The sequence below is a fragment of the Canis lupus genome, chromosome 28 (genome assembly GCF_003254725.2).
Source record: "Canis lupus dingo isolate Sandy chromosome 28, ASM325472v2, whole genome shotgun sequence".
In the NCBI taxonomy this organism is placed as follows: domain Eukaryota; kingdom Metazoa; phylum Chordata; class Mammalia; order Carnivora; family Canidae; genus Canis; species Canis lupus.
In genome coordinates this window covers 29519426-29540675 of record NC_064270.1, presented here as the reverse complement: position 1 = coordinate 29540675, position 21250 = coordinate 29519426, and the positions used below count along the sequence as shown (strand labels likewise).

The following is a 21250-nucleotide window of genomic DNA, read 5'->3' as shown; positions in this document are numbered from 1 at the left end:
GGTAGTTTGTATTCTCATTTTATAGGTGAGGAGCCTGGGGCTCGGGAGAAACATGAAGTTCCCCTGTAGGTTATTCAGCTATGGAGTAGCGGGGCCAGCGGGTGAAGGGCCTCCCATGCCCCCCACGGTGATAGCATTTTATATGGAGACAATGAGGGAGATGTTTCAAGGAGGGAGTGGCATGGGGTGCCTGAGTGGCTCAGTCGGTTAAGCATCTGCCTTAAGCTCAGATCATGATCTCAGGGTCCTGGGATCAAGCCCTATATGGGGCTCCCTGCTGAGCAGGGAGTCTGCTTTTCCTTCTCCCTCTGCTCCTTCTCTCTCAAATAAATAGATCTTTAAAAAAATAAAATAAAAGAGAGTCTATGGTAAAAGTGAAAAAAAAAAAAGAATTACTTAAAACAGGTGTCAGGAAGCTATAACCATGGCAGCTGTCTGTGTTTTTTAAGTTATGTACTTACATGTTCATTTACATATGCACTGACTCTGGCAGTTGGTTGGTTGGGACAGAGATCCTATGGCCTACAAGCCTCAAATATTTACTGTCTAGCAAGGAAAAGTTCAAACTTCCTGCTCTAAAATATTCATATTTCATTTAAAGAATCTGCCTAGGACGCCTGGTGGCTCAGTTGATTGAGCGTCTGCCTTTGGTTCAGGTAGTGATCCTGGAGTCCCCATATCGAGCCCCGTGTCAGGCTCACTGCTAAGCAGGGAGCCTCTCCCTCTCTCCTTGCTCCTTCTCTCTCTCTCTCTCTCACTTTCTCTCAAATAAATAAATTTTTTAAAAAGATTTTACTTATTTATTCATGACAGAGAGAGAGAGAGGCAGAGGGAGAAGCAGGCTCCATACAGGGAGCCTGACACAGGATTCAATCCCAGGTCTCCAGGATCAGGCCTTGGGCTGAAGGTGGCGTTAAACTGCTGGGCCACCAGGGCTGCCCTCAAATAAATAATTTCTTTAAAAAAAATGGCACAGGAGTGGCTTAGGTTGTATTTTAGAAATAGCACTCTTTGGGTGCCATGCTGTAGGTGGGAGGACGCGTAGGGGGTTGTAGAAGTACTCTGGCTGGAGGTGATGGGCAGTTCGGAGTAAGTCCATGGTAGGAGGTAAGAGAGAAATATTTAAAATGGACAAGTTAGAACTTGGGAGCATTCAGATTGGGGGTGAAAATGAAGACCAAGGGATGCACGGAGGCACCCACATGTCTGGTTTTAGGTGTGATGCCAGTAGCCAGGGTGCAGGGAAGGAAGGGCTCTGTATTAACTAGGATTACATTTGGTCGTAACCGTGATCCAAGGCAACAGTGCCCTCAACAAGTTTATTTCTCCTTCACATAAAGCATGAGTGTCATAGGCACACTCCGCAGGTGCACACACAAGTTGTGTCTTTCCGCAGTGTCAGCTTTATTCAATCATAAAGCAAAGTAATCACAATTGTAAAGCAGGTTCGGGATTCCAAACTCATTGACATTTCACCATGCGAGTAAACTTGGCTTCTTACACAGCACACGGAACGGGACAGAAGGCAAGCCACAGGACAGGCAAGGTTAACGGGGCGGGGGGGGGGGGGGTGTAGGAAGTTAACGAACCAAACGCAAAGTCAGTCTGTGGGCGCGCCGTTGAGATGAGGCCTCAGTCTGGGCCGGGTCGGCTCTCAGCACCAGCACTTACTGCTCCTGTTCAGGCAGCTCTCGGTTCCGTTCGGAGGCCAAGCAGGCAGAGCCTTCGGCAGCAGCCGCCTTTCCGAAATGCTCAGAGGGAGGTCACGTTTGAAGAGCCTGACAAATTGCTGCAAAAATCTTTCCCTTTTGAAAGGGATTTAATTGGGGGGGGGCGCACCTGGGGGCTCAGTGGGTTAAGAGTCGTGACTCGTGAGATCAACCCTGCACAGGGCATGGAGCCTGCTTAAGATTCATTCTCTGCCTCTGGCCCTCCCCTCCTGTCACGCCTGTGTGCGCTGTCTCTCGGATGGATGGATGGATGGATGAATTTGGTCTTGGGCCCCTTGCAGATGTCCTGTGCTTCTACTTGTTACCAGTTCTGGGGGGTCAGCTGATGGGGGTCCCTGTGATACCTCATACCTTTAACTGCTTACATCATTGATTGACACAGGCTCCTGCTTGACATGGGATCTTCCATTTTGCTCTCTACGGCGAGGTAGCCAGCCCAGGAAGGCAGCTATGCATCATAGAGACCCCGGGGGTCTTATGCCTCCCAGCTCAGCATGCCACCATCCCTAGGCTTGGGCGCCATCTTCGAGGTGCAAGATGGCACCTTTCTCATTCCACTTGGCCAAGTGGCACTTCTGCTTCTGTCACATTGGCCAGTACTTAGTCATGTGGCCAAGCCTTGCTGCAAGGGAAGCTGGGAAATGAGGTCTTTATTCCGGACCTATTTAAGATTCTGCTGCTATAGAAGAGAGCAGGTGGGTGGGGCACATGGCCGTCTGTCACGGGCTTTTGCAGGAAGGGTGACGTGTCACATACGGAAAGAACGGGTTACCTGCTAGAAAGTAAGTATGACTGAAAGGCTGTGGGGAGATTAGGGAAAGAGGAGGTGCCAGCGGATCCTGGAAGGCTGCATGGAAGAGGTAGGCTTTGAACATGGATGGATTTGAACAGGCAGAGATGGGGAGGGAAGAGGGCATTCCAAGTGGGGGTGAGGGAAAGCTGAAGAGTCCACTGTAGCTGGGCACCTGTGGCTGAGTGACTGGCAAGACGCTTGGGGCCAGAGGGCGGGGCCTGCACGGCCAGACTGAGGAAGCAGGCTCTACTCTGAAGGCGGTGGGTGGGTTGTGCAAGACTTAAAGGGGCGGGACTCTCAGAGGCCAGAGAAGAGGCAGGAAAAGGAGTCCATCTCCCCTCTTGAGCCTCTCCCCACCAACACCCAAGGAAGTCTTGGCATTTGCTGGACCTTGAAAATGCCTTGTTGATTCGAGGTGGATCCAGAGGCATAGGAGGGTTCGTTATAGTCTTTCTGCGTTCGTTTATATTTGCAACTCCGTAACAGAGTTTTCCAGAAGTTACGTGTTTTGCTATCTATCACCGAAAAAGTTGGGACTGGGAAAGAGATGCTTTTCTGAAATTCTCCGCTAAGCTTTGAAGACGAGAAATTTCTTAATATAAATATGAAGGATTTTACTTTTTCAGATACAGTGCAGTGAGCTTGAGAAGGAAATTCAGTCTGCGACAGAAGACACAGAGCTCTTCTATCACAGAGGGGTATAGGGATGCGTGCCCGGGGAATTTGGTTCCTGCTCGAACACCTTCCTCTCAGCTTGAGGTGTCGGTTCCGAGAAGCCGGCCGGAGGTCTGGAACCGAGGCGTCGTGCCCACACGCTGGCTTACAGTTGCACAGGCCACGACCGTTTCAAGGCCGGGTGGAAGAAGAGAAGAGAACGGAGAGGCTGTCCTGCGTGACCCGCCCCCGCGGGACTGCTGATGTCTGGGTGTTCATCGGCCTCTGAAGGATACTGTGAAATGACTAATAAACTTGGCGAAGAGAGTTGAATGTTTGAAAAAGTAAAGGAGGAGGCTCCACGGAGCCCAGGGCCAGGTGTTCTGTTGACGGCCAGCCTCCAGGTAAACGTTCCCAGACCGGGGAACGGCTGGTGAGCACTGAAGGCCCGGAGCCCCAGAGCAGCCCTCTCCCTCCTCAGCTGCCCCCATGTTGGGCTGCTTAAACCCCTGCCCTCGGCCACCCGCCGCCTCTTCTCTCCTCACTGCCCGAGACCCTGCCTCCTGCGCGCCGAAAACCAGGACTACTGGGCCCCGCGGGACCGCCTGGCACCAGATCTGCAGACCCGCCCCCCGGCGAGGGCAGCTGGGCCCTGGGCCCCCCCTCCTGGGACCTTGGGGCGCCTCCTCTCCTCCAGCCTCCCCCCTCCTTCCCCGAGCACTTGAACTCCTTGAGTCACCAGCCTCCGAGAAAGCAAACATCCTTGAGAGCCAAACTTTTTCAAAGACTGCCTCCCCTCACCGTTTCCACCCGCCTTCCGCTCTGCCCTCCTCCGGCCGCACCCCGACGCCGCAAGGCCACGCTGCCGGGCGCTCAGACCCAGCGCTGGCCCTTGCTGCCCCGAGCCGTGGGCGCCCGTCCAGCTGCGCCAGGCCCTCCGCCACTCAGCCCCTGGACACCGTCCTTTCCTCCCGGCCTCAGGAAGTGGCACTGCCACTCACACCGTAGCATCACCCACCATCGCTGGCGTCAGCCTTACTCCTCCCTCCGATGGGGTCTCTAAGCACCGATCCCCCTGGGCCACTGCTAACAACCCGCCCAGGCCGACAGCATCCCCTGCTGGTGGTAGCGTCATGTCCTCTGGCTCCTCAGCCCACGCCCACGCCTGCTCCGGAAGCACCTGCCTAAAAGCCTCAAGTGGCTTCCCTGTGCATCGGATTCGGGTCCAAATTCCTTGCCAGGCAGGCAAGAGCCCTTACCTTACTCATCTCTTGCCCCTCCTTTTCCTCACTCTGGACCAATACTGGTTCCTCATCTCCGCTGTCTTTCCTTCCTGCATCTTCCTATCAGCTGTTCCCTGCCAGGCTAACTCTTGCTTATGCATCAGCTCTGACTTGGGCAGCACTCCCTCCAGGAAGCCTTCCGGGATTCACAATACTGAATTAGGTGCCCCCTCTTGTGCTCCCGTAGCACTCCTGCTGTATCCAGCGCTTGCCACACCGTCGTGGACTAGCCTGTCGGTTGTCCCCGAGCCCCCGTAAACGGAGGGCCTTGAGAGCAGGAAGTGTGTCTTGTGCATCAGGGAAGCCTCAGGATACAACACCATGCCTCGACACTGGCAGAGCAGGCGCCCAGACATCTGGAGGATTGTTTCCAACAGTCTGCCCCAGGTCTTCAAGGGTTAGGGTTAGATCTGTTCTTCAGTGTTCCTGAAGCCAGGATGATGGTTCTCTTCAACTCTGGTTAAAAGGGTTTCACAACAGCCTCCAAGGACACAAATGAGTAAAAAAAAAAAGTTCTACCAGGGGCACCTGGATGGCTCAGTCAATTAAGCTGACTTCAGCTAAGCTCAGTTCTGGATCTCAGGCTCGTGAGTTCAGGCCCCATGTTGGGCTCCATGCTGGGCATAGAGCCTACTTAAAAAAGTTGTACCGAGGCAGCCCGGGCGGCTCAGCGGCTTAGCGCCGCCTTCAGCCCATGGCGTGATCATGGAGACCTGGGATCGAGTCCCACATTGGGCTCCCTGCACGGAGCCTGCTTCTCCCTCTGCCCGTGTCTCTGCCTCTCTGAGTAAATAAATAAAATCTTTAAAAATAAAAAAAGTTATACCAGATGGCTCAGTATAGCCACAGGTGGACACTAAAAATTAAAGAGCACAACATACCAAGGCCCCAGGTGGAGACTTAGCCAGTAACAGGTGACAGTAGAAATGCGAGGGCATCTTTTCAAAAGAGAAGACGCTGAAGTGCCAGCCCTAGGAAGTGGGGGATGGAGAAGGTGAGGGCAGGGGCGTAGGAGGCAAGCCAGGGGTGGAGAAATGGAGCCCAACACCCTTAACTTTCCAACACATCTTTTTTTTTTTTTTTAAGATTTATTTATTCACAAGAGAGGCAGAGACACGGGCAGAGGGAGAAGCAGGCTCCATGCAGGGAGATGTACCATCGTGCTAGAACCCCACCAGCACATCTGCATTGGTTTTATCTTTTGTTCCGAGTTGGGGACAATTACAGAAAGAGAACACAATTCTTCAGCTGCCTAAAACTTTTGTTCCCGAGTATCATTCCCATTTTATTTCTGCATCATAAATCTGTAATTTTAACTCTGATCATTAGCTGATATAGTAATATAAAAAATGAGGGACATAAAAGATGTTCATACTCATTTTCATAAAGTGCAGATTTAACTTTCAATTGTTTGCTCTAGAAACATCACCTCATTTCACATCCTCCCCTGCCCCCACCTAGGGAAGGAGGAGAAAAGGCTTATTTTTTATTTTTACTCAACAAATGTCTGAACAAAGAATAAATGAAAATCTGATAAAGACAAGATTTTTTTGCAAACATTTTCTCCGGGCAAGATTTCTAAGGACAACAGTAGTGAGTGTAAAATAACCTTTCGTAACTAATTTGAATACATGGAATAAAGTAACAAATACATAATTTAGACCTCCATGCTTATTTTGCAATTTTTAGGTCTCCAACTATGAAAAAGACACATAACCTGAACAAGAACAGTTCCCTTCATAAGTGACTAAATTACTTTTACTAAAGTTTGAAGACACTCTCTGGTCTTGGCCTTTGCAATCACAGGAAGTTGCTGTTCACTCATACTTTTACATACAAAATGGGCTTCTTTTACTCTACCATAGGACGGGCATCTTTTTCAAAAGAACATTGCTAGCAACAGGTTAATTAACGAGGACTAGTGGCTTAAGTTTGCCAAATGCTCACCTCTGCAACAGTATAAATATGGATTATTAAAGTTGTCTACTCAAGTATAAAATCTATGCAAAATCCTCATAATATAGGCAAAAATGTTCAAAGGCCAAGAAAAAAAATTCTTTTACAAGAAAGTGCAACTGCAGGATCTGTTTTGAATGATCTTCTAGAGTGTTCTGCAGAAAACTTAGTAGTTTGGCTCAGAAAGTAGAGTTCCTCATGAGGAATAAAAGTTCTTCCTAGAAGAATATAAAGCAAAATTTCAGGCAGCTTTCTGAAAATAAACCATTAGTTTGTGGCTACACAATGAGACAACTGGAACTTAGAATAATGAAGGCTTTTGGGTTTGCTGTGATTTGTACAAGAACTTGGCAGAGCTTTTTCTCTCTTACTCCGGGACACCACGCCGTTGCTAACGTTATATATGGTAGTGACAGCACTTTGTCCAACACTGATCCCAGGCATGAAACCAATCAGGAGAAAATCAGAAGAATTTTCAAATCTGTTTCAGGGCCCTTTTGGGTCAAATCTCAATACTTGCAAATTAATCATTAAAAATATATAATTTCCTTTGTTATTTTCAGTATTTTACATAGTTAGTGGATAATCATGGTGAGAGCTTTCTATCATTCATCAGTGACGTTGTCACAGTCAGATTTTCAGCATTTGCTCGGCTGCTGCTAGATGGTAAAGGAAGTTTTCTGTTGCTGGTGGAAATCGTCTTTGCTTCAGAGCCTCAATATTGAGAACTAGCTTTTTTCCATCACCAGAAACTTCTGAAAATGGTTCCAGGTTGGTGAAGATTTCTCTCGTTTTTAGGGAAATATCCTTCAATGAAACAGGAAAATATGCCATACATTAGCATCCAAAAAGATGATTCGCTGTTGCATTCCAAGAGTTCTTCCTGCTATTTTTTAAGTTTATCAGACTATTTATAAATTAAGAAAAATGAAACTTAAAACAACTTAGAAAAACCGGCATCACGTTTTTGCCATTTTAGCTATGATTAAGTGTACAATTCAGCGGCATTAACCACATCAGCAGTGTTTTACCACTCCTATCCCACTTTCAGAACTTTTTCATCATCCCAAACTGAAATTTTGTACCCATTAAACAGTAACTCCCGATCCCAGTCTCCAGCCTTTGGTAACTTCCAGAGAAGTTACCAGAGGTACTTCCTGCCTCTATGAATGTGCCTGTTCTGGGTACCTTATGTAAGTATAATCACAAAATATTTGTCTTTTTGTGTCTGGCTTCTTTCACTTAGCATAATGTTTTTAAGGTTCATCCATCTTGTACCACATTCCTTTTTTAAGACTGAATAATTCATGTTCCACTCTATGCATATACCACATTTTGTTGCGAACCTGGGTGTACAAATACTTATTTGAGTCCCTGTTTTCAATTCTTTCTGATATATACCCAGTAGAATTGCTGGATCTATGGTAACCCTGCATTTAACTTTTTGAGGAACCCTGGTATTGATTTTAGAACAAATCTCTTCCCAGAGTCCTCTTCTGCCTGGGGTAAATAACCCCGCACCTGTCATGTGAGCTTTATTCTAATTTATTGACTGACAGTGCTTTGCACGGCTGAGGATTTACCAGAGGTCACGTTAAGTCATATTTTTTTCTTGGTTTGCGGACATTCATTCATTCATTCAAATATTTTCAAACCCCTATGATATGCCAGGTATTTTCTTCATCCATTATACTATGTATCACTTTTAGTCCATGAAAAACACAATAATTCATATTTACGGGAGGCCAAAGTGGCTCAGTGGGTTAAACATCTGCCTTCGACTCAGGTCATGATCTCAGGGTCCTGGGATCGAGTCCCACATTGGGATCACTCCTGAGCAGGGAGTCTGCTTCTCCCTCTCCTTCCTCCCCCCCTCCCCACTACTCATGATCTCTCTCGATAAATAAAATCTTTGAAACCAAAAAAACAAAACAAAAAAATACTCATTTACATAGTTCACCAACATTGTAAAGAGTCAATGTTCTGGGGCGCCTGGTAGCTTAGTTGGTTAAGCACCTGGCTCTGGCTCTTGGTGTTAGCTCGGGTCGTGATCTCATGGATCTTGAGCTCATGGGTCTCATCAGGCTTCCTAATCAGCAGAGAGTTTGCCCCTCCTCCCGCTCACTTGCACTCTCTCTAAGTCTTTTTTAAGAAAAAGAGTCAATGTTTTTACTCCTATGTTGACAGAGAGATGGATGGGCATGACCACCCACATGGTAGGAAAGGAGAGGCTCAGGGATCAGGTCCTTAGGACAAGTTCCTGCCCACTCTTCCTGGTCAGCGCTGGATGGCCCCCCAGAAACAACAGGAACAACAGAGCTGGTGGGGGGTTCCTGTCAAAGCCGTGGCTCCTCTCATCCTTTAGCGCCCATGCTGCCTCCTAGAGAGTTGCTGACCCCTTCTTTAACATTCTTTACCTTGGCCTCTTGTTTCTATCACAGCATTCATCTATTATGGCTTACAATGATTTGGCATTTACACTATTTTCTATTGACCTACTCCACTAAATACAGGCCATGCAGGCAGGGACTTTGCTCCCCACAGTATCCCCCTTGCCCCGTGCCTGACATATAGTCAGTGCTCAATAAATATTTTCCGGGTGAATGAACGAATAGATGGAGAACAGAGCAAGGTCCAACCGGGGAACAGGATCTGCTTATCAGGACCCCCCAGGTGGCACAGGTGCAGACAGAGGGAGACAATCCTTCCAGGCCTCTGGCCCCCATAGGATGACACAGGGTCTAGATGAGCCAAGACCTGGGAGAGGCCAGGCTGGAAGCGTATCCCAGATGAGGAGAAAGGGCCTGGGAACAGGTACAATGCAGACATACAGACAGGAGAGGAGACTGGGCAGGCTGCAGCGCAAGGAGGGGCTTTATCACCTCACTGAGTGGCTTAAATAAACTCTTTGGCCATCCTAAGCTGGCGAGGGGGAGAGGTGGGCTCACATGGACACTGACTGTGGTCAGCTTCACAGGCAGACCCCACAGGCAGCCAGCCCTGCAGAGTGTGATCCCAGACTCTGCTAACTGTGGCAGGGATCTGATTATATGCTTACCGATGTTCTGAACATAGTACATCAAAGCTAGAGTAAGACACTCTCTCTAGAATCCACTGATATAAAGAGAGCAGCCTTCTCTTTATAATGCACTCTTCCATGGAAATTCTGCTAGGAGCACAGGATGCACTGGCTGGCCCAAAAGAGCATGCCTGACCACTCGGCGGGGTGTGTGTGTGTGTGTGTGTGTGTGTGTTACACTTCTTACTCTAGATGCTTGCCTTCAGCACCAGCTCCCATACATATCTGTCCCCAGAGCCTGCTAACTATTTGGCTCCAGTGCTCCCCACCTGCTCATCGTCACCAGGGCCACCCTGCAGACCCTGGTCTGAGTGTCTGCCCACGGCGCTCCCTGAGTCACGGGCACTCTACGCAGCTCTGCTGCACCCTGCCCAGCAGCACCATTTCAGGACTGTCAGTACATCAGGAGATTGAGGACTTACCTGTATAACCTGGCTGTCTGACTTCTCTGGATCTTCTGCAGACTGGACAATGAGCTGACCGATCTCTTTGTGCAGTTTGCCCATCGTCATGGCCTCTGGTGAGATCAAGCATACGCTACATGAATATTTAGAAGTTTACATAATAAAAACCATGCCAGCTTCTGGAAAAGTTGAACAATCACAGGAGGGAATTTTCAAAACAACCTGCTGACAACCTCCCGTTTCCATCTTAATATTGAGCACAAATAGGACGATGTGCTAGGAGGTAGGCACAGTCACGATTTATCCTTCATGTTCAAAATAAAAACACTTCTGTTTGTCACTCCAAGGAGCAAACTCCATTGGAATAATGCTGGCCGAGATGAGCCTGTGTGAGAGACTCGGAGCAATGGAAGGCAGCAGGGAGACGGCCACCCCTTCTGGGCCTGATGCTTTGGCAGTTTAAGTGGCCCTGGCCACAGCCAGTGTCCTGTCACTGTGGTTTTATAAAAAGCAATACTTCTCTCGTTCTCTTGTGCTTACTGACACATCATTCAAGATTTTCCATACAGGAGTCACAAGTCACTCCCCGCCTTGTGCAGAGCTAAATTTCTATACCTTTTTTGATACTCTTCCTTCACTTCCCCTCACTTAAGTGTGGACTGGACTTAGTGACTTCCTTCTAACAAACAGTATGAAGGAGCTCGTGTAGGACTTCTGAGACTGACTCATTAAAGGCGACATGGTCTTTCTGTCTCTTGGCTCATTCGCTCCTGGGGAGGCCAGCTGCCATGTTATGAGAACGCTCAAGCTGCTCTATAGAGAGGCCCAGGTGGTGAGGCCTCCTGCTAAAAGCCATGTGAGTTAACTCAGAAGTTGAGCCTCCGGAGGACAGAAGGATTGGCAATATTTTGATCGAACCCTCAGGACAGACCTTGAGCCAGAACCTCTCAGCTCAGTTAATCCTGAAATTGTGAGATAATAAATACCTGCTGTTTTAAATCACTAAGTTTAGAAGTGATTTGTTAATGCAGCAAGAGATAACAGGATACAGTGTGTTTAAACAGGGATGTGGAGAAACAAGACAGAGTATCTTATTAACTAACATACACAGTTCCCCATCAGCAGCCAGAACGTATTACTAGCATGGTGAGGCCTCTAAGAATAGACGCTGTGTTCTGGCCATAGAAAAATCCCTCCAGTTTCAGCACAGCAGGCTAAGCAGACCCTTGAATACTGGTTTTAGAGAATCAGCCTAACAAAATAGAACTGTGTAAGGTAGGCAGGGGGCACGGGTGAAACAGGTGAAGGGGATGAAGAGTACACTTATCCTGAGGAGCACCGAGTAACATATGGAAGTGTTCAATCTTTATCTTGTACACCTGAAACTACTGGGACACTGTAAGTACACTGGAGTTAAAATGTTTAAAAATTAATTAATTTTAAAAAGTACGACTTGCTTAGCTGACATTTTGTATCAACAACAGAACAGAGAACTAACCTTTTGCAAGCGGAGCAATGGTAATCTCACTATCTGCCAGGTTCACAAACACATCATAGAGGTCTGATCTGTTGCTCACCTCCAAGTCTACAAATCCGGCGATATAACCTGTGTTACAAAGACAACCAATTATTACCGGAGCAGGAACAAATCCTATTGTGAACATATCAAAAGCGAACAGAATCTAAAAGCTCGTCGGGTGCTTTTCTTCACTGCTTTATTCAGCTGTACCCTATGGCATTTCTTAAGATATCACTCTCGTCAGTTGCCTACAGAAACTCAGACAACTCAAAATGTCTCCAAACTAGCTTTTAGTGTCAAGGGAGAAGGCATTTTCAGTCACTGCTACACAGGTCAAGAATGACAGCTGAGGCAGAGGTAGAGTGTTCTCTGGACCAATGTTCCCCCTTTAGGTCACCCAGATTTACCAAGGACAGCATGCTGGGAACAGCACCAGTTGTCACCAGTGTCAGAACTGATGAAATAAATGCTCAAGGAATTATGGCAACTCGAGCATTAGCAGAACTTTGGAACTGATGCTAAGACAACAACTACCAGACTTCAGATTTCATACATCAGCACAACTCAAAACAATAAAAAAAAGTTTTGAGGACCAATGTGTCATTGCTAAAGTTTTGCTTTACTAAGAGAGAACATTTAAAAAACAATAGCGATAAAAACAAAAATTTAGCCATAGAACACCCAGACACAAACTCACATTAGAAATGTGACATATGACAGAAATGATATTGATTACTGGAGAAAAGAGGAGCCCATTCACTAAGCAGTCCTGGGCCAAGCGGCTTTCCAACTGGAAAAAAAAAAATTCCAAATTCACTAAAAAAAAAGTAATTCTAGGTACATTAAGTGGGGAAGAAAAAAAAAACCTTTTAAATGCTTACAAATTAGAATATGCTGCTACCCTTGGTAGAAAGATTTTCTTTAAAATCATAAAAGAAAAGTTTAATAAATTCCAACACATTAAAATTAGGATCTTTCTATTTTTTTAATTTTGGAAGTTGAAAGATTATTTCAGCATGTATTTTTTTTTAAGATTTTATTTATTTATTAATGAGTAACACACACAGATGCAGAGACACAGGCAGAGGAAGAAGCAGGCTCTGTGCAGGGAGACTGATGTGGGACTCGATCCTGAGCCTCCAGGATCAGGTCCTGGGCTGCAGGGGGTGCTAAACCGCTGAGCCACCTGGGCTGCCCTAAAATTAGGATTTCTAGAGTAAGGAGATGGACGAAATGGGTGAAGGAGATGAAGAGGCACAATTTCCAGTTATAAAATATATAAGTCACAGGGATGGGACACCTGGGTGGCTCAGCAATTGAGCGTCTGCCTTCGGCTCGGGGTGTGATCCCAAATCTGGGGATTGAGTCCCGCATTAGGCTCCCTGTGAGGAGCCTGCTTCTCCCTCTATGTCTCCGCCTCTCTCTGTGTGTCTCTCATGAATAAATAAAGTCTTAAAAAGTCACAGGGATGAAAAGTACAGCATGGGGAATATAGTTGATAATACTGTAATAACTTGAGTGACAGTAAATAGGGTGACAGACGGTGAGTAAATTTATTATGGTGAGTATTTCATAATGTATGTAATTGTCAAATCACTACTTTGTATATCTGAAACTAATATCATATGACAACTATACATCAGTTAACAACAAAAACCCAGGGGGAAAAAAAAAAAAAAAGCATGAGGAATACTAGGTAAAACAAGATTGTAGTATGTTCACAAATGTTGAAACTGGGTGACAAGCAGATGAAGCATATTAACTTTATAAAAAGTCTAAAAACAAAATAAATTTCTATTCATTGGGGTGCCTGGGTGGCTCAGTTGGTTGAGTCTGCCTTTGGCTCAGGTCATGATCCCACGGTCCTGGGATTGAGCCCCACATCAGGCTCCCTGCTAGTGGGGAGCCTACTTCTCCTTCTCCCTCTGTCTGTAGCTCCCCATGCTTATGCTCTCTTTCTCTGTGTCAAATAAATAAATAAAACCTTAAAATAAATTCTATTCATTACAAAGTACCATAAGAATAAAATCCACAAACTCAGATTTTTTTGTAACATATATAACCAACAATGGGTTCATATCCTGAATATATGATGAATTTCTATGAATCAATAAGAAAAACCACCCAGGGGGAAAAATATGTAAAAAATAGTTACTTTGCAGAAGAGGAAACACAAATGGCAAGAACAGAAATATGTTTAACCTCATTAAGAATCAATGAAAATTAAAAGCACATGAAATATCACTGTATACCCATCAAGTTGGCAAACATTTTAAAGTTTGACAGTAATCAAGTATTGTTGAGGACAGGAAGCAATGGGACCTCTCCTACACTGGCAGGAGGATAAATTGGTACAATTTCTGAGGAAAATATTTGCCATTACACAGCAGCTTGAGGATCTGCATGCCTTATAACCCAGAAATTCTACTTCTTGACATATAACCTACAGAAAGTCTTACATGTGTGCATTAAGAAACCCATAATAAGAATGCTTATATATAAAAAAAAGAATGCTTATAGCAGCACTGTTTTAAAAGTGAATAATGAGAGGGGCACCTAGGGTGGCTCAGTGAGTTGAGCGACTGACTCTTGATTTCAGCTCAGGTCATGATCTCAGAGTCCTAGGATCAAGCTCTGCATTAGGCTTGCACTCAGTGAGGAGTCTACTTGAGATTCTCTCCCTCTACCCCTTTCCACCCCCCCTTACTTATATGCATTCTCTTTGAAATAGATAAATAAATCTCATAAATAAATAAATAAATAAATAAATAAATAAATAAATAAATAAATAAATGTAAATAATAAGAGAAGTCCAAATGAATAAACTATGATATATCACTTAATGGGATACTATACAGCAGTGAACATGAATGGGACTACAAATACCCAGATGAAAATACATAAATCCTGTTAAGCAAAAATAAAAAACCAAAACACAGACCACAGAAGAATTCATGCATCATGAATCCTTACATATAAAGGTAGTTTAGTAAAACTAAATAATATCTTATTTAGAGCTATGTATTTCTGTGTATGGGGCCAGAGGAAGGGAGTAAGAAATGAGATGGGAAGGTACATGAGATGCTTCAAAGTACAAACCATATACTATTTTTTTTTTTTTATCTCTGGTAAGTCCATGAGTGTTCCTTTTATTTTTTTATAACTTGCACAAATATTGCACATGTTTATATGTAAGAAATTTTTCATAACTGAAAAATGCAAAAACAAAAGCCCCTATCATCTATCATCATCATTATCACTTTATTAAAGAATCTTTTATGACCATAAATCTTAGGGGGCGCCTGGGTGGCTCAGTAGGTTAAGTGCCTGCCTTCAGCTCAGGTCATGATCCCAGGATTCTGGGATTTAGCCTCACACTAGGCTCCCTGCTCAGCGGGAAACCTGATTCTCCCTCTCCCTCTGCCACTCCCCCTGCTTGTGTGTCTGTGCACTCTCTCTCTTTCAAATAAATAAAATCTTAAAAAAAAGAAAGATCATAAAAGTATAAAGGGAATGATAACCTTAAATTTAATGAAACAAAAACAAAAGACTATGTCACGACAATGTCAGGATTCCTACAGATATAAATAACAGTGCTATTAAATTATTCTTAGAATCTCATCATTAAAAAATTTTTTAAATATTTTATTTATTGGGCAGCCCAGGTGGCTCAGTGGTTTAGCGCCGCCTTCAGCCCGGGGTGTGATCCTGGAGACCCGGGATCGAGTCCCACGTCAGGCTCCCTGCATGGAGCCTGCTTCTCCCTCTGCCTGTGTCTCTGCCCTCCTCTCTCTGTGTCTCTCATGAATAAATAAATCTTTAAAAAAAATTTATTTTATTTATTTATTCATGAGACACACACACACACACAGAAGCAGAGACACAGGCAGAGGGAGAAGCAGGCTCCATGCAGGAAGAAAGAAATATTAAGAAATAATAAATCATCATTATTTCATTTAGGAATGCAGAAACAACCTTCCCCAAAATGGCAACAACCCTGGATAAAGCCAAGGCTTTCTTCCCCTGAGATCCTGTCGTCTACCTGGGCACATCTGCAGGGCTTCCAGCTCATCGGCATTCAGGTGCACATAGGAATGAAGTATGGTCCAGTCCTGTCGATGCCACACCAGGGCGGGCAGAGTCCTGAGGAATTAAGGCAAGAACTCAAAAGGTTGCTGGCCCACACCCGAATCAGCCCACCCTCCTTCCTCTTCTTCCCCCAAGAGGAAACTGGCTATCAGAGGCAGAGGCAGGAACATTAAACATGCCAATACCTCCTGGCTTCAAATTAAAGTAATACAATGTTTTAAATTCTGCCTTTTGGGGTCAGATTAGCTACAAAAGGCTCAAGGTCAAGTTTCAAAAGATGTCCGTGGTGGCAAGGAGTAACACTTCTAAAATTTTCCTACAAACACCTCACTCTGAAAACTGCTACGGAGGCAGCCAAAGGCTAAGATCCAAAATGGGGCCCTGCAAGCAACAAATTTTTCTGAAGTCTCTCATTTCATATTTAAAATTCTAATCAGGGGATCCCTGGGTGGCTCAGTGGTTTCGCGCCTGCCTTTGGCCCAGGGCACGATCCTGGAGTCCCAGGATCGAGTCCCACGTCGGGCTCCCTGCATGGAGCCTGCTTCTCCCTCTCCCTCTGCCTGTGTCTCTGCCTCTCTCTCTATGTCTATCATAAATAAATAAATAAAAATAAAAATCTTAAAAATAAAATTCTAATCAAACTTGTAAACTACTTTGGTTTGTTTTTATACTAGGTAAGTTTCCTTAAAAAACTTCCAATAATACAGCTACTAGAGAAAAAGATGCCAAATTTACCCATGATTTGGTGAACCCACTGGGGCCCTGCTGTATATTTCAGAAGCTGTGGACATCTCGGTTTCAGAAGCATCAATGGAGAAGGAAAGGGTAATTGGGTGGCAAAATAAAGACTTTGGGGGTCAAAGCAGGTGAAAGTCCTAGCCCTCTCGCCTAAAATCTGAGGCAATCATTATTGTAGCAATCATTTCTAAAGTGCATTCAATGAGCAAGACACAGGCCAAAGACTTTACAGAGTATCTCCCATCCTGACAACAAGCTTACAAAGTGGGCACTATAATCTTCATTTTTCAGATAAAGAAATGGAGGCTTAGAAAGTTTAAGTATCCTATATGTGATCAGAGAGCTAGTAAGGTGCCCTCCTAGGATTTTAACCCAGATCCTGGGATCCCTGGGTTGGCTCAGCAGTTTGGCGCCTGCCTTTGGCCCAGGGCGCGATCCTGGAGACCCGGGATCGAATCCCACGTCGGGCTCCCGGTGCATGGAGCCTGCTTCTCCCTCTGCCTGTGTCTCTGCCCCCCCCCCCCCCCCCGCTTCTCCCTCTCCCTCTGCCTGTGTCTCTGCCTCTCTCTCTCTCTCTCTGTGTGTGACTATCATAAATAAATAAAAATTAAAAAAAAAAATTTTAACCCAGATCCTATCAAGCTTTCTTTTTCCCATTTTCTAACCAGTTAGCCTCTCAGAGCCTCAATTTTCTCATTCATAAGAGAGGGCAAGAATATTGTAGACTTCATCATGAGTAAATTTAGTAATGTAAGGTGACTTACATGATACCTGACATACAGTAAGCACTAAAGCTAGGTCTTCTTGATTTTAAAAAAGAAATCTGGGGCGCCTGGGTGGCTCAGTGGTTGAGCGTCTGCCTTTGGCTCAGGGTGTGATCCAAGGATCCTGGGATCGAGTCTCGCATTGGGCTCCCCACAGGGAGCCTGCTTCTCCCTTGCCTGTGTCTCTGCCTCTGTCTCTCATGAATAAATAAATAAAATCTTAAAAAAAAATAAATCTATGAACAAGTTAGATTTGCTAAAGAAAAAAATTTTTTAAACTATAAAAATAATAATACTATGTTGGTGAATTGAATTTAAATTTTAAAAATTTTTAAATATTTTATTTAATGCTTAACAGATTTAACAGATGCTTAACTGATGAACCTCCCAGGAGTCCTGAATTTAAATAAAATTTTAAAAAATAAAATAAATAAGAGAGGGGTGTCTGGGCTTCTCAGTCAGTTAAGCATCCGACTCTTGATTTTGGCTTAGGTCATGAGCTCAAGCACAGCACCAGGTCCATGCTCAGCATGGAGTCTTGTCCCTCTTCCTCCACCTGTGCATGCTCTCTCTCTCTCAAATAATCTTTAAAAAAAAAAAAGAGAGAGAGTGAGTCTGTGGTAAAAGTGAAAAAAATAATTACTTAAACCTTTGGATGTTAAACCATGAGACCGTATTAAGTACTCGAAAATAAAACTGAAGGTTGACCAAGAAAAAAAAAATTACTTAAAACAGGTGTCAGAAAAATAAAAAAATAAAATAAAACAGGTGTCAGGGGGGATCCCTGGGTGGCTCAGCGGTTTAGCGCCTACCTTCGGCCCAGGGCGCGATCCTGGAGTCCCGGGATCAAGTCCCATGTCGGGCTCCCTGCATGGAGCCTGCTTCTCCCTCTGCCTGTGTCTCTGCCTCTCTTTCTATGTCTATCATAAATAAATAAATAAATAAATCTTGGGGATCCCTGGGTGGCTCAGCGGTTTAGCGCCTGCCTTCGGCCCACAGCGTGATCCTGGAGTCCCGGGATCAAGTCCCACATCAGGCTCTCTGAACGGAGCCTGCTTCTCCCTCTGCCTGTGTCTCTGCCTCTCTCTCGGTCTCTCTCATGAATAAATAAATATTAAAAAAAAAAAAAAAAAACAGGTGTCAGGAAGCTACAACTATGGATCAGCCCTCTGTGTTTGCACATGAAGTTTTACTAGAACACAGCCATGCCCATTCATTTACATATGCACTGACTCTGGCAGTTGGGTGGTTGAGTCAGAGACCCTATAGGCTACAAGCCTAAAATATTTATTGTCTGGCAAGGAAAAGTTCAAACTCCCTGCTTTATTCATATTTCTAAATTTAAAAAAGAATCTCCCTAGGGGTTCCTGGTGGCTCAGCTGAGCATTTGCCTTTGGCTTGGGTTGTGATCCTGGAATCCTGGGACTGAGCCAGATATCAGGCTCCCTGCTCAGCAGGAAGTCTGTTTCTCTGCCACCCCCTGCCCCAACCTCCCCACCACACACTCCCTCTCAAATAAATAAATACTTAAAAAAGAAAAAGAAAAGAATCTGCCTAAATTCAAGGACTTTGAAATACTAAATCTCACCTGAAACATTAGACCAAAATGACATTTCACCCACAGCCTAACACATTCTATTTATACCAAATGTGCAACAAAACAGAGCACACAGGAACACATATTGCCCCAAATTGGCTGTCAACAAAGCCTCCACTTTTTAATGACCAGAAACAATACCTGGTGAACTCCTGGACGGCTTCTATTTTGGGATGATAGACGACAATTCTTTTCTTTAGCATCAGCGCTGTGTGTAAGATAACCGTTTCCATTCCAAACTGAGACACAATGTCTTAAAACACAAGAAATTATGTTACTGCATTAAATAATATATAAGGAAACAAAATTTTTATTTCTTTCCAATAAACAGAGGTCATTTTCTATAGATAGAATACAGAAATATTTTCAAAACAGAATAAAGAAGCACCTTATACCCTTGACAGGCATATAAATCTATATCTGCTCCCTAGGACGGATGCTAGTGCTGCCTAAACCCGCTTCCTCCCTCCAAGGGACTCTGTGCTGGATGCACAGATGAAGCCAGAACGATAAGATAGGGAATGATATGAAGGGAACCCGCATTTTCTGTCATGAAAAATCCTTAATTTTTAAAGAGTTCACTGACACCCCCTCCCCAACACATATACATGTCATGACTGGGTCCTTTTGAGATAGCTGGACAAATCTAACACTTTAACAGGGATGCTTAGCAACGGTATAGGACAGGAGGATCAAGAGACACCCAGGTGGTTCAGTGGTTAAGCATGTGCCTTCAGCTCAAGGTGTGATCCTGGGATTAAGTCTCACACCTGGCTCCCCGTGGGGAGCCTACTTCTCCCTCTGCCTGTGTCTCTGCCTCTCTCTGTGTGTCTCTCATGAATAAATAAGATAAAATCTTTAAAAAATATAAAAAATAAAAAAGGACATGAGCATCAAGAGCAATAGATAGTGCTGTGGGAGGACAAGAATGAAAGCTAGCACAATCCTCAGAGTTCCTCTCTCTTCCCTTTTAAGGACCCTGAAGTCTGTGGCTTAGCCCCATACGGCCATTTTGGATGTTCCAGATAGGAGAGAAAGGCAGGGAGTTAAAAGAGGAACTCTGGGTCAGGAGCTTGAGCTCTCCAGATGGAAGAAATAACTGCTAAAAGTAAGGAGAGGAAAACTATGGAAGTCAGTGGAGACTCAAGCCATGAAATTCGGCTTAGCTGAGAAAGAACATTTCTATATAACTGTCAGAATCCTATGGAAAGGACCACCACAAAAATCTGCTTTCCAAAGACAGAATTCTAATCAAAGAAGGCAATGTAGAAGTTGAGCTTCCTTCCTGTTTCACAAATAAATATTACACAGATGAAAGTATGCAGAGGATGCCTGGGTGGCTCAACGGTTGAGCGTCTGCCTTCAGCTCAGGGCATGATCCCGGGGTCCTGGGATCAAGTCCTGCATCAGGCTTGGGCTCCCCATGGGGAGCCTGCTTCTCCCTATGTCTCTGCCCCTCTCTCTGTCTCTCACAAACAAATAAATAAAATCTTTATTTTTTAAATTTTTTTTAAGGATTTTATTTATTAGAGACACAGAGAATGAGAGAGAGAGGCAGAGACACAGGCAGAGGGAGAAGCAGGCTCCATGCAGAGAGCCTGACGTGGGACTCAATCCCAGGGATCCAGGATCACGCCCTGGGCTGAAGGTGGCACTAAACTGCTAAGCCACTGGGGCTGCCCTAAATAAAATCTTAAAAAAATAAAAATAAAAAAAAAATTTAAAAAACGAAAAGAAAGTATACAGGAAGACAGAATATCAGCGTCTAATGAGGATTGCCTTGGGCTTGGGGATATTATTGTTGTTGGGATGGAACCATCTGAGATGGGGTTTTATGTTTTTTTTTTCTTTTTTTCTTTTTTTTTTACCTTTGATGGAGCCTGCGAGATATGCCTTTCGGGCATCAAAATCCTTGCTAAGGAAAGAGCCATTTTCTTCACTCTGGCATATCCCCTTTGTGAGAACTGCAATATAACTCTCCATCATTTTAACTGGGCTGCCATGTTTCAGGTACATTCTGTAAGAAGAACAAAAAGCACCATCCTTTTATTCAGCATGAACCACATGGAGTAATGCAACCCAAGCCTACATACGGGTCCTTGCTAAGACTTGCTAATACACTTCTGAATGCCTGAATCTTTTCATGACACGACCACTTCCAGAATTTAATTTGAAAATGTATTTAAAAAAACCAAGTACTCGAGAGACTTCAACAATTCCTTGAAGGTGGCTTTCTCCTCACATCTGGGGAAGCCTGCTATCATCCACTTAGGCAAGAGAATGAGCTATGGACTTTCTGAGGCCCTATTATTCTTAAAAATATGGTATACTTAATCTATGTCTTACCTTCACAAATGGTGCTTCTAGTCCAAACAACTCTATTTATTACTGGGATTTCCTTTGACAAGGAAGAAGTTTTGCAATGTTTATGGAAAAAGCACTAATTATAGGACCTATATTTATTATCAGAGTTCCCAGAGGTAGCTATATTTAGATAATTAAGAAATCAAACTCCTTTAAGTTTCTAGTGATAAATGCACTCTAGATATATTCACCATCAAGTTCCAGAAAATGCTGACAGGACACCAGCTACATTTATAGCTCATATGTGAAATCAGTCCCCTCTCCTGAAATCTCTTCCTGT

General features: G+C 44.5%; 2 protein-coding genes across 12 annotated transcripts in view; one reads left to right on the top strand and one right to left on the bottom strand.

Annotated features, from left to right (window-relative positions):
- SFXN4 (sideroflexin 4) overlaps nt 1-16159 on the top strand; it is a 34884-nt gene extending 18725 nt beyond the window's left edge. For 2 of the 3 annotated variants that reach the window (XM_025467400.3, XM_049103487.1), the window contains one exon: nt 3150-3504. In XM_025467400.3, the coding sequence (XP_025323185.3) occupies nt 3150-3227 (78 nt within the window). In that variant the 3' untranslated portion in view covers nt 3228-3504. Of the gene's footprint in view, nt 1-3149; nt 3505-15378 lie in introns of those variants that run through there. The other variant, XM_035707750.2, reaches the window with a different exon arrangement.
- Nucleotides 5940-21250, bottom strand: part of DENND10 (DENN domain containing 10) — a 41696-nt gene continuing 26385 nt past the window's right edge. For all 9 annotated transcript variants that reach the window (XM_025467390.3, XM_049103485.1, XM_025467396.3 and 6 more), the window contains 6 exons: nt 20475-20623; nt 18748-18859; nt 15461-15561; nt 11398-11505; nt 9918-10012; nt 5940-7223 (listed from right to left, as the gene is read on the bottom strand). In XM_025467390.3, the coding sequence (XP_025323175.1) occupies nt 7047-7223; nt 9918-10012; nt 11398-11505; nt 15461-15561; nt 18748-18859; nt 20475-20623 (742 nt within the window). In that variant the 3' untranslated portion in view covers nt 5940-7046. The remainder of the gene's footprint in view (nt 7224-9917; nt 10013-11397; nt 11506-15460; nt 15562-18747; nt 18860-20474; nt 20624-21250) is intronic.